The sequence below is a fragment of the Felis catus genome, chromosome B3 (genome assembly GCF_018350175.1).
Source record: "Felis catus isolate Fca126 chromosome B3, F.catus_Fca126_mat1.0, whole genome shotgun sequence".
In the NCBI taxonomy this organism is placed as follows: domain Eukaryota; kingdom Metazoa; phylum Chordata; class Mammalia; order Carnivora; family Felidae; genus Felis; species Felis catus.
In genome coordinates, this window is record NC_058373.1 from 87,193,358 (window position 1) to 87,212,734 (window position 19,377).

At 40.9% G+C, this 19,377-nt stretch overlaps 1 protein-coding gene across 1 annotated transcript; it reads right to left on the bottom strand.

Moving 5' to 3' along the window:
- Positions 1-15,341: 15,341 nt before the first annotated feature.
- CLEC14A (C-type lectin domain containing 14A) lies at positions 15,342-19,171 on the bottom strand. The gene has a single exon (XM_003987593.6). It carries the CDS (start codon positions 19,069-19,071, stop codon positions 17,602-17,604), a length of 1,470 nt encoding a protein of 489 aa, XP_003987642.2. The 5' UTR covers positions 19,072-19,171; the 3' UTR covers positions 15,342-17,601.
- Positions 19,172-19,377: the final 206 nt, after the last annotated feature.

Sequence of the window (19,377 nt, forward strand, 5' to 3'; positions counted from 1 at the left end):
GATCGGTTCAGATCTTCACCTGATCACGGAATTGTTGCCAATTTGGGATTTTTTTCAAACCAGGAGAAGCAGCAGCTCAGTTTCCACTTTGGTTGCTACACTGTAAGCTTGGAACTGCCAAGAGACCCCTCACCTCCAAGAAGAGCTACTCATGAGATTGAAGTAAACATTGAAGAAAACAAAACCAAGACTTCAGTCTTCCAAGAAACCACTGGAGCTTTTTTCTCCAGTGTTGCCTCATGCTAGATTGTTTTACCTTACATTTTTAAGTTATATGAGCCCATAAATTCCCTTTTGGCTGAAGTCAATTTGAGCTGTGTTTCTATCTTTTGCAGAAAAGTAGTTTTGTTGTTTGTCCTGTTGAGGCCCGGGCTATAGGAGGCCCTCAGTGAGTGGCAGTTGGTTGGGTTGCGAGGGTGGGTAGGAGGCTCCTGGTGGCCAGTCTCAGGACTGTGAATGACTACCAGTAACTCTCCCACCTGCAGCTCCCTTGCTCCATCACCAAGTTCCTGGGTCTGTTAGGAGTGCTCTACCTTAGCGGTGCTTCCTTCAGGGACAGCTACTGGAGCAGTCACTACAGGCTCTCATTTTTGTTTGTTTCTTTTTCTATTTTATAGGCACTTTTGCCATGGGTGACTTGATAGTAATTTGAGGACAGCTGGTGAAGTAAAAGGAGGTATTGTTTCCAGCTACTGCTTATAACAGTAACCAGAAGTTTGAAAATACTCTCAAGATGAAAACCATCTACCCCTAACCATTCTTCCATCCCTTCTTTTACCAAGACAAAGGGGCTGTTCCAAGCACATAACACACTTTTGACTGCCAGTTTGGTCTTACTTGCCCCATCAACACTGCTGTCACGTGTCCTCTAAGAAGACTTGGATAAACAGGTCTAGAAAAAAAAATATTTTAGGGATCCCAGATATCCAGAAACATTTTATGGTGGGGGGGGGGCATAGATATGGTCATAATCATTATGTAAACAAGCCCTTGACCTTGCCCAAGATGAAAACTCACCAGTGATACCCCACGTTGCTTAGCACCGCGGTGAACACAAATTAGTTCACTTGTTAGTGGGTCAGTTCATTCTGTATACTGGGGGAAATGAACTTGAGCAGAGCTACCGGACAAAATTTAGACTTCAGAATCCAGATTTTAAATGTATCTTTCTGAGAGCTGGAAGCGAGTGGAGCGTAAGGAAAGCCATTTTGATGAAACAAGTACAAATATCTATTTGGAATAAATTGTATTTGGGGGATTGTTGGATAAAAATTCACTTCTATTCCTCTAAACTAAGCAGTAAATAGTGTTAACATTAATATATAAAATGACAGGTTAATGTCATCCCACCCAACTATCAGATATTTACCAACTTGGTTCTAATGACTCAAGTAAGCATCCAGAGCTCTTACCAATGATGACTGCGACACAGGAACTCTGGGAACTACATTCACAAAAACTACATTCCAGAGGCCCAAAGGATGCTTTTTCCCTTTTCCTCTAAGGCTTTGCCTACGTGGCTTATATTATGTCATGGAAATATTGATCCTCTATGCCTCAAATCTCTTCTGCACACTGCCAAGTAATTTTTTTTTAGCATCATAAATTAGATCATATCTTTTCTTAACTTAAAACTCTTAACTGAATTTTTCATTCACTTAAAATAAAAGCCAAACTCCCCAGCATAGTCCATAATGCCCTGTCTGCCTGGTGCTTCTATATTCAACTTGTATCATTCATATCCTTACTCACTAAACTCCAGCCAGAGCCTTCTTCTAAAGTCTCAAAAGTGCTATGTTCATTTCAGCCTCAGGACCTTTGCACATGCTATCCCCTCTGCCTGGAAGGTTGTTCCTTCTCTCTCCCTACAACTATATCTTCCACTTTTTCTTGCTTTAAAGCCTTTGGTAATTGCACATCCTGCTTATTTATTTACTGTCTCTCCTTACTGGAGGGTAAGCTTTAGGAAGGCAGCTGGACAGCTGATCTGCTTTATTTATCACTCTGTTCACCAGCATATAAGAGGTGCTTAATATATATATTCCTTGAAATATGATAGCATAAACACACTGATGGCACAGAGTTTGTATATCAGTTAGCTCAGGAACACCTTCCCATTCTGAGCGACCATTAAGTGACCCCCAGGAAACATAACCCTCTCTTCACCAGTCCTGGGTATAGACTTGCCCCCAAAGAGGCTTTTTAAAATCATAAATATTATAGCTAAAAGGTATATTGGAGATACTAGTTTACAGATAGGAAATTTTAAGTTGTATAAAGTTGAAGTAACTTACCTCAGGAGGGATGGCTTCTCCACTCCTCTAGGGTCCCTGATGAGGGAATTTTCCTGAAACACTCCTGGCTTCTTCTCCGTTGAAGGGAAGAGTGAGTTGGATGATTATGAATTAGGGAGAGAAACGAGGTGTGCAGTTTCAGGCCCTCAGGCTCTCTCTCTAAGGGATCTGTCACAAGACACACACATTCTGCAGTGCTCCTTGTCCTGGGTTTTCAGACGCAGGCTCCACCCCACAGGGGGCCTGCAGCTATCTGGTTATGCTTCTCACTGAGGATAGTGGGATAGGGTTGTCTAATTCTGGGTTCAGTGTATGCACGGCCAAGGTGTCTGCACATTTAAATTCTGTTCTCAAATCTCTCTTTTATTAGCTTAAAAGGAAATAATTTTCTAATTCCTCTGCCCGTTTTCACTGGCTCATATCTGGGTGAGCTTAGCCCCTTTGTGTCTCAACACCAAAGCTCTGGAGTTGGTCACTGTTGAAGTTAAGGACTAGAATTCAAATCTTCCCAAGCTCCAACTCTGATTTCGAGTGTGTAGTGCACATACCTCAGCCAGTTCCAGTTCAGCTGCCCCTGAATGGTCTCTGCTACCCTCAGTAGTCCCCTGACCCACACTAGAGGGTCTTGTCCTCCAATCTATGCATTCCCCATGCTGATTTTGGTTACAGACACACTTAGAATGATTTCACTGTGAACATGTTTTGAAGCTAATGAAATAAATATTTATGAAACCAACTTAATAAGAAAATTGGGTAGGGGTGCCTGGGTGGCTCAATCGGTTAAGCATTCGACTTTGGCTCAGGTCATGATCTCCTGGTTTGTGAGTCCAAGCCCTGCATAGGTCTCTGTGCTGACAGCTTGAAGCCTGGAGCCTGCTTCTGATTCTGTGTCTCCCTATCTCTCTGCTCCTCCCCTGTTCATGCTCTGTCTCTCTCTCTCTAAAAAATAAGTAAACATTAAAAAAATTAAATGTAAAAAAGAAAATTGGGTAATAATCAGATTAATGAGGTAAACATAAATACATCATTTTGAGTTATGTTATAAATACATATTTTATTATCAACATATTTATTTTTACTTTTCCTTCAATGATTTTGTCACTTGTTTAATTTTTTGTTTTATTTAGTATTGTTTCCTGTGGCCTCTTTAAAGCTATCATTTCACTCAGACATTTATCTGGATATGAGATCAGGATATTAACCCTCTTTTGGCGGATGCATGTTTCAGTTAATCGTGCCTAAGAAGAAAATTGTATTCTGCTTTATTTTTGCCGTAACATAATACTTGTAATATAATATTTCTAATGGACAAACAGGTGAACCTTTTCCGTGTTCAAGCAAAGTATAAAAAATTATTGGGTATGATTATGACCTTACTTGTTGAAACAAATTCCTCCCTGGTCATCCTAGAAATAGAGGGGGAAAGAAAATCATTTATAATAAAAAAGCAAAAGAAACATACCTCCTTATTGAAAATCCTTAATCATTCTCTATTATATAAGTAAATATAAGTAAAATAAAACTTAAAGAACAAACAAACAAAAGGGTCTCTTATATAGTTATGGTCTTTTTTTCTAGTGGTGTTCGGAATGGTGAAACCACTTCACGTTGTGCGTTTGGAGGAGCAATGGGTCAATGGATGTTCTCCACTAAGAATTATCTCCCTTTCCATTAGAAGACTAACTTTCCAACCTTTTCTCTGTGCCTAGGTGGCATATGTCCTACTCAGTTTGGAGGCTGCGTGCTACACTTCAGAGATCCTTGTGTCTTTGATATAGCTAGATACAGACTTTTGATCTCTTATATTTTTGCTTCTTCTTCTTATTGATCCGCCAACAATTATCTACAAAAGAGCATCCTCTGGATGTATAAATATGCTAAATCTTAAGAGATCTGAAAAAAATAGTTTCTGTGTTTTAGTTCTTATCAGCTCAAAACTTATTATTGGGTTGGAAATAAACAGATGTGTCTTGATATTCTTTTTGTTGATTTAATGCCACCATGCTATTTCCTGATACAAGCCTTAACTCCAGTTAAGACCATTGTCTTGATTTTTTCCTCCTTTAGTTGGAATAGAGGCTAAGTAACTGAGAGAGACTTCAAGACACAGGGACTTGTCCCTGATAGTTTATTTCTGTCTTCTGCAATAGTCCAGATGTGGGAATTCTAGGCTGGTGTAGTGGCCCTACTCTACAAAATCATTCAGGGACTCCAGTTCCTTTTAACTTAGCCTTCTGCCATGCCCCAGAGTGGTGTCCTCATTTTTATGTTAAAAGACTGGTTGAGGCCACATATGTTTCAGCCTTCAGAAAATAGAGATTAAGTCTACAATATGCAATTTCAGTTTATTTAAGTGTAATAGACATAACAATATTTACCAATATCCAGCTTTTTATTATTATTATTATTATTATTATTTATAGGCACGCAGAAGGTTATACTTCTTCACTCTTCGTAGTTAGGCACAGCCATGTGACTAGTTTCGACCAAAGCAATAAGGAGCCAATGTGGCCTGAGTCACTTGTGTGCTGCAAGGTTCATTGCTGGCACTTGACTCCCCAGCCCTTGCTTCCCTTGCCATAGTGACCATAAAACACATGTTGATGTGAAGATGCTATGAGATGGAAACCTGCAGGAATCCCCAGTGAATGCAAAGAAGTTCTCTGGACTTTCAGGGGATTTTAGTGAGCAAGAAATAAACTTGTGCTCTTTATTCCACAACATAACCTATTGTGCAGTAACTATTACAGCAGACGAGGTGGACACAGTATACATTATTGCTGCCCACATTTTATCAGTGAGAACACAGTCAGATAATCCTGATTTGAGGGCTAGCTGAGCTGTTTATACTCCATTACTATGGAAACAAAGAGAAGCAGATAGCTGGGCAGGGGAGGGAGTGGGGTGGGCAGCTTCCTTCCTTGTCTCACACTCCAGCCTTGTACTTGCTTAGAATGCCCTCCTCCCACTTCTCAGTCTGTGCACATCCCACACCTCCTCCAAAGCACAGCCTTTTGCAAACTCCTCACTCTGATTTCTCTCTACTCTAAATTCTGATTGCTCAATGTTTACAAACTTTTATTACATAATTCATTAATTTAAAAAAGGGTTATGTACCACTTACCTATCTCCAGGCATTGTGCTAGACACAGGTTATATAACAGAAATATCATCTCCACTTCCAGAGCTTAAAGTTTCCACCTGCCTAGCACAAATGCCCCACCCAAACTGCATGGTTACTAAATAATCTGTGGTTGAATATATGAATTGGCAATATGGTGACCTGTGATTAATATTAAGTAGCAGAGCACTATTGACAGATAAGAGAAGGGAGAAAATCCCAAGGTAGATCTTAGGATGCATCAAGACAGGGATCATGTTTGTCTCAAATTCTGCCTTATCTCCAGTGCCCATCACTGGGCCTGGCACAAAGTAACAGGGGTGTCTTGAAGAGACTTAGGACGTGAGGTTCGGCCAGATTTTGAGAAGTCAGTCATGGATTTTGGGGTCTTTATGTGCTAGGAAATAAGAATCATAAGCTGTTTTTTTAAGGGTGCTGTAGAAAGATTGAACTGGTTTTCTGGTTGGATTGTTTATGGCCATATCACCCTGAATGTACCCGATCTTGTCTGGATATAAACATTAAAATAAAAGATAACTAAATGAAGGCTGTAGTGTTGAAAACCAGTTTGGGATGGCAATGATGGACATGAATATAAAAGGGCAAATCTAATGGACATGTCAAAGTGAGGAATGTAAAGGTTAAGGGGAAAAAATGAATTAGAAAAGAGTATTGGACGGTGCCAGCCTGGAATTCCAGAATGAGGATCCTAGCATTAAAGAGATAAACGTTACAAAAGGAACCTGTGATGGGTTTAATTTGAGGAATGCTGTATTTGCTGTGGCAGGAGGAAATCTTTGTGGGGATGTTGAGCAGGCAGCTAAGGCCTGGAAAGCAGGTGTTGTCAGTAATGAAGATATAGCCTTGGGAGCCACATTCTGTGGACATGCAAGACCTGAAGAGACATCTGCTCAGATTCTATCCTTTCCAGCATATGGTAAGGTAAACAAGACCAGTCCTCAATACAATTGTCAAGTGGGCCTTGCCTCCTTGTAGACTCTTCTCCTGTCAGTGGAGCCCCTGGAGCTTCTGTACCTGCCAGTGTATAACAAAAGAGAGGAAGATGCCAGATCATTTACAGAAAAAGTTGGGTAGAGGATAGCTGAAGGGTTAAAGGGTGGTAGAAGGCATTCATGACAGAAAAAAATGGCAGAGCTGGGACGTGCAGAGGTCCAGAAGAGAGGCACATAGGCAACTTCTATAGAGCTAGAGAGATGGAAGGTGTGTGTGTGTGTGTGTGTGTGTGTGTGTGTGTGTGTGTGTGTACAGTCAAATGCAAATGTATTCAGAAAGTATCAGCAAATGTGTCTCCACCAACCCTGCCCATTAGCTATGCTTCAGATGACCTACCTCCATGTATTTAATAAGGCCTTCATGCCATTTATGTGCCAGACACTGTGGACACGCAAAAGAACCAGGCAGACTTGGTGTCTGCCCTCGTAGGACCTATATATTATTAAAGGTGAAATAGAAAGTGAATACAGACTAGTTGATTAATTTACTAAAATTGTGTTAAGTGAAGAGAGAACTATATATTCTTAAATTCTATAAATTTTGCCTCTTCAAAGTAAGAGAGTTAAACAGCTGTGCAGAAGCAAGAAGTATTTGGGGCCAGCTAATACCTTGGAATTAGCTCATTTGGGAAAACACTATCCTGGTGGCCTGGAGAGGAGGGCCTGACTGGGGACACACAGAGCCATTCCTACCACACTCGCCACCCACATATTGACACCCAGTATAAAAGGTGAATTCAATGAGACAAGCCTACCTCCAGCTTTGGAGGCCTGGAAATATCTATTTAGCATTCTCCACACTTGCTTCCAATTTTAGTCTACAGGTCTGTCTGTGGGCTCAAGAGACAAGGGATATAAGGATGGTGAAAAGATGATACAAGTGGGTTATCAATAAGAGAACAATAATAGTGGAGGTTGTGGGTATGAACAATAGGACCATAGATGTGTAAATTGTTTTTCATTTATATTTTCTCCTTTTTTTCTACCACTTGGATCACAGATTTGTTGGGTAATAGAGTCTGGGTTGGTGTTGCTAGCTGGAGCCACTGGAGGTCCTAGTTCCACAGACTCTTGAGTAGAAGAACCAGTGTGCCCAGAGATCCTTGTTCTCCTCAAGTTACAGCTATGAAAGCAGGCACTGTCCTGTTGGACAGATCCTCCTACAGGCAATTTTATTCCCAGGGAGAGTCTATTGCCATGTATCCTTCAGCTTAGAGTTCACCGCCTGCCTTGGATTTGTTGCCACCTTTACTCCCCCAAACAATGGCCCCTCGGAAAATCCAAATGCTGCTTCGAGCTGTCAGGACATCTAATGCTGGTCTTCAGAAAGGAGGACGTTGAGCAGGGTGGATGGAGGGGGCAGGTGTTGGAGGGATTTTTTGGAGAGAGAGATTCCATCTGGATTACTTATTTAGGGATGTATTCATAAGAAAAGAGATGGTCTGGGAAGGAAGAGTATCTCCATTTTTAACCACGTGGGAGGGTATGTGTGGGCACAAGGAAAGACAGACTTTCAGGGATACAGATCAAAGAATTTCATTTCATGCTTGCCTGAGTTAATATGTACATATCCTGAAGTGAAAACTTGTATAAGGTATCAAGGAAAGCTTTTAGGAATAATGCATAATAGAGTTACTAAATTCTTTTTTAAGAATTTAAAATAGTAAAAACTTGATTATTCAGTATAAAAATTAGTATGCATTTAAGTAAATGTATTATCATTTCTGACTAATTATAATTTATTTAGGAAACATCTACTGATAGCTTGCAACATAAAGGTAATTTATTTTTTACAAAATGTGTAAGGTGTAAGTCCCTCACTTCAACAGCATGCAGTGTAGTAGGGGACATGAAAAAAAATATGCACCAGTAGCTTTAAGAGAGCTTCTAAGAGTGATGAGGGATTTCAGAGAACTGGTTTGAATTTGAGGTAGCTGGGGAAGATATCTTGAAGGAGGTAGCATTTAAAATGGGATGTGTATCTGGATGGCCAACAGGCACATGAAAAGATGCTCAACATCGCTCCTCATCAGGGAAATACAAATCAAAACCACACTCAGATATCACCTCACTCCAGTCAGAGTGGTCAAAATGAACAAATCAGGAGACTATAGATGCTGGAGAGGATGTGGAGAAACGGGAACCCTCTTGTACTGTTGGTGGGAATGCAAATTGGTGCAGCCACTCTGGAAAACAGTGTGGAGGTTCCTCAAAAAATTAAAAATAGACCTACCCTATGACCCAGCAATAGCACTGCTAGGAATTTACCCAAGGGATACAGGAGTACTGACGCATAGGGGCACTTGTACCCCAATGTTTATAGCAGCACTTTCCACAATAGCCAAATTATGGAAAGAGACTAAATGTCCATCAACTGATGAATGGATAAAGAAATTGTGGTTTATATACACAATGGAGTACTACGTGGCAATGAGAAATATGGCCCTTTGTATCAACATGGATGGAACTGGAGAGTGTTATGCTAAGTGAAATAAGCCATACAGAGAAAGACAGATATCGTATGTTTTCACTCTTATGTGGATCCTGAGAAACTTAACAGAAACCCATGGGGGAGGGGAAGGAAAAAAAAAAGAAAAAAAAGAGGTTAGAGTGGGAGAGAGAGCCAAAGCATAAGAGACTCTTAAAAACTGAGAACAAACTGAGGGTTGATGGGGGGTGGGAAGGAGGGGAGGGTGGGTAATGAGTATTGAGGAAGGCACCTTTTGGGATGAGCACTGGGTGTTGTATGGAAACCAATTTGACAATAAACTTCATATATTGAAAAAAAAAGAAAAAAATAAATAAAATAAAATGGGATGTGTAACATAGGCACATTTCAGCATGCCGGCTGATTATGGCTAGCATTTCAGGTAGTAGGAATGCGTGTTTAAAATTATGGAGCTGCAGGGGCACTTGGATAGCTCAGTCTTTAAGCATCTGACTTCAACTCAGGTCACGATCTCACAGTTCATGAGGTTGAGCCCCACATTAGGCTCTCTGCTGTCAGCACAGGGTCTGTTTCGGATCCTGTGTCCCCCTCACTCTCTGCCCTTCCCCACTCACATTCTATCTCTCTCTCTCAAAATAAATAAATAAACAATTAAAAAAATCACAGAGCTGCTATTAAGCAAAACCGAGTAGTTCAGCTTAAAAAAGACACAGGGTCCAATATGATAGGAGTGTAGACTAACCTGATGAGGTCTTGGAAGATCTTGAAAGGCCCTGAGCAAGAGTCAGGAATGTGGACTTGAGTGGCGAGCCTGGGATCCTTCTGAGCAGCAGAGTTGAATGATGGAGTAGTACATCATGGAGGTAAACGTGATAACAAGCTAGGGTAAATCACCAGAAGGAGAAAGATGAAGAGTAAAGGGGAAAAGCACCGTGATGAGATTTCTGTTTGTGGTGATTTAGGATGAGGCAGACTTGATGTATAGTCCAAAGGGAAGACCAGTGCAGAGAGGAAAATTGAAGGTAAAAATGAGACAGTCTCAAATTATGGATGGGAATGTTAAGATCATAAATGGAAGGGTTAGCTATCCTACTGCTGCCTGCCCTGAGACCTGAAATAGGGGAAAAAGAAGAAATGTAAAGGTTGTGGGAGGGGGTACAGTTGAAGGTGCTAACATCTGAAAGTGAGGATTTCTTAGCACGATTCTGTATCTCCTGCAACACCTGCCAAATGCATAAGAAGCGTGAATGAGAAGTTTTAAGTCTAACTTGGCTTTCACCTAAATCTGTCAAGTTCAGTCAAATGTGGCTCTCTCTACCTTAAGAACTCAGAAATTTTAAACTATGTGAAACCCCTTAGCTTCTTATGTTTTCAAGGAGAAGATCCTCTTGTTCCAATGAGAAACCTGACTGATGTGCTATGATAACAGTCTCAATAACTCTGCGGGTCCCTGCTGGGAAGAATGTCATAGACACTGCATGTTTCTACCCATCTATCCCTCCCCTAGTTTCACAGGGTTTTGTGAGGATAAATAAAATAAGATAGTACATATACATTTTTTTTCTATAAAAAGTTGCTATGAGGATATTGTAGGTCTACAAAAAAGTGTTATGTGTATATTACAACATATCAGAATAATCTGGAAATATTTTGTTTGTTCTATTTAATTCACATTCAACTCTCTTAAAAAAACCCTTTTCTTTAAAAAAGAATTTAAAGCATTTGTTTCATGGTTTACGATTTTTAAGAGCTTTCTGTATATGCTGATGAAGGAAGTTGTGGGAAAGAAAATACTTGAAAGCAAGCATGGTGCACTGGGAATAATAGCGTCTGCCAAACAGTTCACACTTCACACTATTAACACTGTTGATGGGCCCACAGTCACAGTGCTGGATAGCCAGGCCATCTGGGGCTTGTGTGGGCAATAAACTACAATTACTGCCTTCTAAGACACTATAATTCCAGAAGTTATCCATTGAGGTGGGTCATTTAAAGGATGTGTTCCTATCCAAGGCTTTGAGAAGGATGCTTTCTGGATACTCTAAGTGTTCATCCATTCGGTACCCAATGGCTGATACTTACGCTCCCAGTTCTGCCATTTGAAATTTCAAAGGGAGAAATGTGGGAATTGGAGAGTGGTCATTTTTTCAAAAAATGAGTCTTACTACCAGCTCCTATAGCACCCTCACTTCTCATAACAAGTTAGCACACTTGGCAAAAAGAACAAAATTATGTTTAGTTTAAGAGCACTGTTTGATATGCTTGGACACATTTAAGTGCATTTTTTCCCCCAGAGTTATGGACCAGTAGTTATAGACTTGTTTTCTGGTTTTCAGGACTCTTGGGTTATGTTCACTAGTTTGTAATGACATTAAGACTTCCTAAAATCCTGAATGGGGGTGGTGTGAGTGGTCTATATTAAATTTTCTCTCATCAGCAGAAATGGGGCTCAAGAATTAAGTTCTGTTACTGAGAAATAAAGAAATTTATATGTACATACTTAGAAAAAATTGCATATATTCTCAGCTTTGTCTATGAAATGGAAGTAATGTTAACTGCCTCATACAACTGTTTTAAGAAAATTAATATAGAGACTTTTACAGTAACCTACAGTAGAGTGAGCACTCATCAAATGCCCTACTGGCAGACTAAAAAGGGAAGATATGAAATGCCCTTATCATGATACTTATAAATCAGTTTTTTTCTGATTTTTCTTAGTGCTACCTGGTTAAATGTCAGTCCAGGATCCTCTTCCTCTCACTTGATCACTTATCCATAGGAATGATCTAAGCTCTAGGAAGTTTACACACTGCCCTGGCACTGGGGGATAGATGCCCAGTCCCATGGTGCATGATCACTAGATCTATCCAATCTGGTTTTTAGTGGGACATGTAATCTTCAGTGCTTTCTGCTTTCTGGCTGCCTACATCTGTGGTTGCAAGTTACATTACATAAGTTTATATATAAAATGTTATATATATATGTAAAATATTATATTATATATTTATCACCACAGGTGATTTCAATGATGCAGTAGGTTTAGGAACCACAGGTGGAGTAATTTGCCATTCAGGCAAGGCAAGACTGTGGCAGCAAATAAATTAGCATAATCTGAGAAGACTATCAGACTATCAACTATATATAAGTAAGTCTTAACTCCCAGTATCTGTGAATGTGACCTTATTTGGAAATAGGATTGGTGCAATGCAATTAAATTAAAACAAAGTCATACTGAATTAGAGTGGGACTTAACTCCAGTGATTGGTGTCTTTATGAGAAGTGGGAGGGCCACCTGGGTGACTCAGTAGGTTAAGTGTCCCACTCTTGATGTCAGCTCAGGTCATGATCTCATGGTTCATGGGATAGAGCCTCACATTGGGCTGTACACAGACAGCACAGGACCTGCTGTCCGTGGTAGCTATGTTGGAGCAAAATTGTTGCATACTATTGAAATTATTTGGTATTAATCCTAATTATATAGTCTTTAAATTAAGATGTTAATTATAATCTTCATGGCAGTCACTTAGCAAAAATCTTTATAAAAGTATAGGAAACAAGAGAATTAAATGACACTCCATAAAATACTTAATACAAAAAAAACAGCGATAGAATATAGGAACAAAGAGACATAAAACATGTAGAAAGTCAATAGAAAATAGGAGATGTAAATCCTACCTTATCAGTAATTACATTAAAAACAAATGTACTTAACATTCATTCAGAAGGCAGAGATGGGAGAATAGATTAGAGAAAATAATCCAAACATATGTTGTCTACAAAAGACACATTAGATTCAAAGGCATAAATGGTTGAAAACTAAAAGATGAAAAAAATGTAATAAAAAAAAGGAACCATAAGACAACTGAAATTGCTATACTAATATCATGCAAAATGGACTTTAAAACAAACAAACAAACAAACAAACAAACAAAAAATGTTACCAGAGATAAAGAGGGACATTTTATGAAAAAAGAGCCCATACATTAGGCGATACAACCATAAACATATATGCACCTAATAACAGAGCTCAAATTACGTTTAAAAATAACCGGCAGAACTGGTTAGAAATAGGTAACTTTACAATAAAAGTTTGAGACTTCAGCAAAAGACTAAGGAAAAGATCAAACTGAAATAAAGGAATTGAAAAACACTATAAACAAAGTGTTTACAACAGACTTCTCTAGTACATTACCCAACAACAGCAGAATACACTATCTTCTCAAGTACCTGTGGAACACATTTTCCAGGATAGACCATATGCTATGCTCTGAGATAGACCGTAAACAAGACTCAATAAATTTAAAAAGGTTGAAACCAGGGGCACCTAGGTGGCTCAGTCCTTTAGGCATCTGACTTTGGCTCAGGTCGCGATCTCATGGTTTGTGAGTTTTAGCCCTGCATTTGGCTCTCTGCTGTCAGCACAGAGCCGACTTCAGATTCCTTTCTCTCTCAAAAATAAATAAACATTAGGAGCACCTGTGTGGCTCAGTTGGTTGAGCATCCAATTTCAGTTCAGGTCATGGTCTCACAGTTTGTGAGTTCGAGCCCCGTGTTGGGCTCTGTGCTGACATGGTGGAGCCTGGACCCCACTTTTGATTTCTGTGTCTCCCTCCCTCTCACTCTCTCTCTCTCTGCCCCTCCCCTGCTCTCTCTCTCTCTCTCTCTCTCTCTCTCTCTCTCTCTCATTCTCTCTCAAAAATAAATGTTAAAAAATTAAAAACAAATAAACATTAAAAAATAATAAAAATAAAAGGGTTTAAAACCACGCAAATTTTCTTTTCTAATCTAACCACAATGGATCAAATTAAAAATGAAAAACAGAAGGAATTTAGGGATGTTTACAAATATGTGGAAATTAAGAAACACCCTCCTAAATAACCAGTGTATTAAAGAAAAAAATCACGAGGAAATTAGAAAATACTTTGAGATGAATGAAAAGGAAAACAAAACTTGCCTAAACTTACTGAATACCATTAAAGCAGTGCTTAAAGGGAAACTTAGAGCTGTAAATGCTTATATTAAAAAAGGAAGATCTCTTGATTTTGGCTCAGGTCATGACCCCAGGGGTTAGGATTGAGCCCTGCATTAGGCTCTGCCCTGAGTGTAGAGCCTGCTTGAGATATTTTCTCTCTCTCTCTCTCTCTCTCTCTCTCTCTCTCTCTCTCTCTCTCTTTCTCTCTCTCTCTTTCTGTCTTGCTCTCCCTCCTCCATTTGTTCTCTCTCTAAAATAAATAAAATTTTTTTTAAAAGGGAGATCTCAGAAAAAGAAAGATCTCATATCAATAGTCTAACTTACAATCCTAAAAAAGTAGAAAATTGCAAGTACACTAAATTCAAAACAAGGATAGAGATGGAATAATAAAAATTAGATGAGAAATAAGTGAAATAGAAAACAGAAACACAATAGGGGAAAATCAATGAATCCAAAAACAAGTTCTTTGAAAAGATCAACAAAATTGGCAGACTTTTAGTTAGACTAATCCCACCCTTAGGAAATACTCAAATTAATAAAACTTAGAAATCAAAGAGAAGATATCACTACCAACCTCATGGAAATGAAAAATAATTTCATGGGAATACTGTGAATAATTGCATGCCAACAAATTATGTAACCTAGAAGTAATCATTAAGATATTTAGTGTGGTGGGGCATTAAGCTGGCAATTTGCTCTTACATGATTCAGGAAGGAAAGTTACTTTTACTGCATTTGCAAATTCTGTATATGTGAAATTGTTTACAAAAAGAAAAAGAATTATACCATGTAAGGCTAATATTCACAGCAAGCCTGTTATTGTAAGAAGGAATCTCAAAGGTCAAATGTTAATGGTTTACTTTCAATCAGTGGCAAAACTCAATAAAATACAAGTCTCAACATATGTGCAAGCATATGGATGTGTGAATTCATGATTTCAGATTGTAGAGCAGTTTCAGAATCATGTGAAAGACTAAGGTGTGGCTGTTGGATCGGATGACTACAATGAAGTGGAGGTCACTGGAAGTAGGGAAGTCAAGGAACTGAAATGTACAGGCATTGGAAGAATCATCCGTGAGTGAGACTGTGTGAAATAGTGGCAGGACTTACAGGGCTGAAGAGAAAGACTGAAAATTAGATGCCAAGTCTTCCTTTTAAGGAAATGATTGAGTAGGCAGCTACTATATGAAATGAATGTAGGGACAGAAGGTCTAAGAAAGGACTGAACCTCAAAGAGGTTGGAGAAGTAATGAAGTGGTAGTAAAGAAATAGTAAAGACTCTAACCTTAGTTCACAAGAGATCAAGTTTGACTGGCCTGATTCTGCCATGGATTCGAAATTTTAGGGAAGACTTCATAGCCAAAGCTTAAGAGAGTCATATGAAGCTTGGTCTGCAATTGCTATCTGTCAGGAAATCAAATATGAAAACAACATAGTTTTCTGTATTTCTTGCCTGATCTACTTACAAGGGGGAAATAATAGCAGGTAATAGTTGAGTAACGAAGCTCAAACCTATTTATTTTTCACATATGGCATTTGGACTCCAAGATTTGTAATGCCACCAGTGTCATGTTGCATAATAAGTTAATGATATATACTCCATTGTATTATAGCAATGATACAAAAGCAATCTACTTTAAGACAAAGCTTGTGTACACACAAAGATATAGATAATTCTAGATATATTGATAATTATAGACATAGATAATTTACAGTTCAGTTCAGTGATAGAGGGACCTATTTTTCAAGTTACAAAAGAAAGGATCATATATTCTATTCACACAGTTACCTTCTCTACACAGAGGTCATGTAGTAAAGAGGAAAGATAAAACACCACTATTGAGGAGAACTGAGACACTCTAACTGAGACAAGTTAGAGACACTGAGTAAGCCATTAACTTACCTGATTTTAGTTCTCTTGTGAAATGATTTTATTTAAAATTCCTTCACATCTTAAATCTAATTCACTTGTGATTTTATTTTATAATTATTTAGATATATATTTAGTATATGAAGCAAATTGCCTATTACTTTATTCCTTTAATGTTAAAATACCATATATATATATATATACATATATATATATATATTATACAAGGTACACTTGAGAGCATCAAAATGGTTCTATGAAAATATAGTGCAAACTTCTTGTTTTCATTCTTCCTGATTACTAAGCTTGTTTGTCTTTCTCTCTCTGTATAACAGCACCCACACACTTAGTGTTAAAGTTTTAGCATACTAGGGGCCCCTGGGTGGCTCAGTGGGTTAAGCATCCAACTTCGGCTCAGGTCATGATCTCGAGGTTCATGAGTTTGAGCCTCCTGTCAGGCTCTGTGCTGACAGCTTGGAGCTTGCTTCGGATTCTGTATCTCATTCTCTCTTTGCCCCTCCCCCACTTGTGTTCTGCCTCTCTCTGTCTCTCAAAAATAAATATTTAAAAAAATATTAAGTCTTAGCATACTAATAGAAGTGGGATATTTTTAGGGGTTTCAATTCCACTAGATAGTGATAATTATAACTTCTCAATTATTTTTTAGAGGAATGCTTTACTTAGATTACTTTCTAATGCCCCAACTCACAACAAGATGACAGATATTTGTATTTTTCACTTATTTCTTATACTATCAATCTTATGGAGAGCTGTTACCATGCCTGTTGTTAAATTATAAACATTCGAAGATGGGCATGTACAATCATTGCACACACTTTTTTTTTTTTTACACACACTTTTTTAAGGAGGATAAGGAAATAGTTTGGAATTCAACATTTTTCCTTGGATTAAACAGTACGTAAGAACCTAGCAACTTTGGCAGAAATCCAGCTCATTTTTGCTTTAATGCACCCAAAAGATTTCAAATCAATACTTAGCATTAACGTTTTAATTGAAAATTAACATCACCATAATTGGAAGTGAGGATCAGCATCCTAATGTTTAGGAGAGGGCTACTTGGTTGGGAAGGTCATTACACTGGACAGCACAAACGTTGGAAACGGAAAACACAAATCACTTGTTTCCTTGAGCAAGGACACACAGTAAACACTTGAATTGGTGGTCAACTATAATTTGCTTCTAGAGCCAGCTACTCTGGCAACACTACAGTTTGGATTTATAGCAGAGCACATAAGTAGAGTGACTTTGAAAGCAAAGTATAAAAGAACCAAGAAAAAAAGTTGCCAGTTGTTAAAGATCTACTCCTCATTACAAGGACTTGAAGATTTCCCCTTCAATCTGAAAGCAGGATGCTCTTATTGCTATTCCCAGCATGCCCCTATGCTGTTTTTCCTAAATAATTACTCCTCCAGGAAACCAATGATATTTGAGTGTGGGTTATCAACAATCCTTTATTTTTTGCCTGGGAATTTCAAACCATTATACGTCCAGGCTGAACAATGCAGACAGTAAGTTTCCTTTCCATTTTGGTTTAAAAAATTTTTTTAATTGTGTTGTTTTCTATTTGCTTCCAATGTCTTAACAAATTCAAGCCCTTCTCCAAATCCCCCAGAATAAACACAAGGGAAAACCTCTCCACAGTAGGATCCCAGCCCCCACTACCACCATAAGGCACTTCCATTTCAATCACCTCTTTCTTCTTCAGGGATCCAGCGTCCAGTTCAGATTTATTTCCTCAGTAGAGTAGAGGGAATTTGGGGGAAGAGAATTTTCTATAGGAATAGTCAGTCCCTAAATAAGTTCATTTTCTTTCCCCTTTCATTGACAGTGAAAAACTCTGCTCAGAGGGAGTGCCTTTTCCCTATGTGTCACCTGACCCAAGAGAGGACCCTGTCAGTGAGGCCCCTTCCGCTCTGTCCCGCAGACCACAGTCCCCTACCTTCACCCCATTGTCTGTGCAATGTACAGAACTGGAGCGCAGAGCAGCGGCCTCGGTACCACTCTCCATGCCTGGCTGGGCCAAAGGCTCCTTTCTTGACTGGGAAGAAGAGCTTTTGTGGAAGCAGAGTTTGAAAAGCCCCAGCACTGTCATAGTCAAGATAACCAACACTATGACCGCTATGCTCACAAGTATGAAGACCACGGTGGAGGAGGAGCCGAAAGCCTGGGGAATGGCAGGGGAAGACGTGGAATTAAACTTGGGAGTCACGCTTCCTGAAGAGGTGATGGCGGCCTTTGAATTAGCTTGAGAGGACATCTGAAGAGTGGACATCGTGCTCTGTACTCCCCACTGAGGAATCTCGGCAGTAGATGTTGCTGAACTGCCTTGTCCAAGGACATGTGGTACTTCCCTTGGCTTTTCAGGTACCCTGGGTGTCCACGTTCTCTTCTGATCGGGGCTGGCTGCAGTGGCTGGCCTGGTGGGCACCTCGGTCCCCTCAGAGACCGGCTGTCCTTCCCCACTGATTACACAAGAGTGTCCGTCTTTCCCCAGCACGAAGCCCGCCGCGCATTCGCAGGCATAGCCTCCCAAGTCATCTACACAGTTAGAGTGCTCTGCGCATTTGCCAGCACGGAGGTACCTCCCGGGGCAGGGACAGAGCACAGCCCCGGAGGGTATCCCGTCCCAGCGCGCGCCGACCTCGTCCACGATGCAGGTGGCTGTGATGGAGAGCTGCCCAGGGCAGAGCGCACTCACCTTGGTCCCTGGGGGACTGAAGTCCAGAGCCGCGCTGTACAGCTGGAAGGGCGCACGGTAGCTCAAGTTAGAGGCGGCCCCGGGGCGCGGCGCCGGGCACAAGCCCTCAAACTGGTATTTGCACAAGTAGCCATTGGCGCGCGAGTGGCATCGCATCTCCTTCCAGCCTGCGGGCTCAACCCCCCGGGTGGCCTGGAGTCCTGCGCAACTCCGAGAAGTGCAGGAGCGTTGAGGCTCCTCCACCCACTGCAGCGTCTCGCTTTCGGACACGCTGACGTCGGGGGAGAGCCAGGAGAAACCCCGCAATGGCTCTTTCTCCAGAGTGCAGTGCGATCGCCCGCGTTCCAGCGCCACCCAGAACAGAAGGTCTTTGGAGCCCCCTCCGGGCCCCGGGCCTGCCCGCAGGAGCGCAAGCACCGCCCGGAGCTCTGCGCCCCCGCTCACCGTGCTGAGCGCCCCGCCGCGCAGACTGCAGGCCTCCTCGGCCGCCAGCCTCTTGATGGTAGCGTGGTGCAGGCTGTAGCAGGCCCCCGAGGCCAAGCAGCCCGCGCGGTCTGCGGTGGGGTGCTCGCTCCGGCCAGGTCGAGGCCAGAACGCCTGCCAGAGGAGGCACAGAGCTAGTGCCGGCCTCATCTTGAAGGCCCTGCGCCCACAGCTGTTCCCAACTTGGATCTGTCCCGCCCGAGGGCGCGGAGCTGTCCCAAGAGCGTGGTCACCGCCCCCTACAGCTGGCTCTCCCCCACTTCCCCCGCCCCATCAACGGCCAAGAATCCCCACCGCCGCCCTGGCTGCAAACAGCCTTCCTTAGGCCCCTACAGGAAATGTGTCCGGAGCTATGCCAGGCCTCTCGCAGCCCTGATTTATTCTGGGGTCGGGGACACAGCTGGTGCGAGAGGTATAGGGAACACAGTCGACCAGGTCAAACACCCTGCTTAGAGC

Excerpts from the sequence above, each read along its gene's own strand:
- CLEC14A (XM_003987593.6), bottom strand. The coding sequence starts at position 19,071 with ATGAGGCCGGCACTAGCTCTGTGCCTCCTCTGGCAGGCGTTCTGGCCT.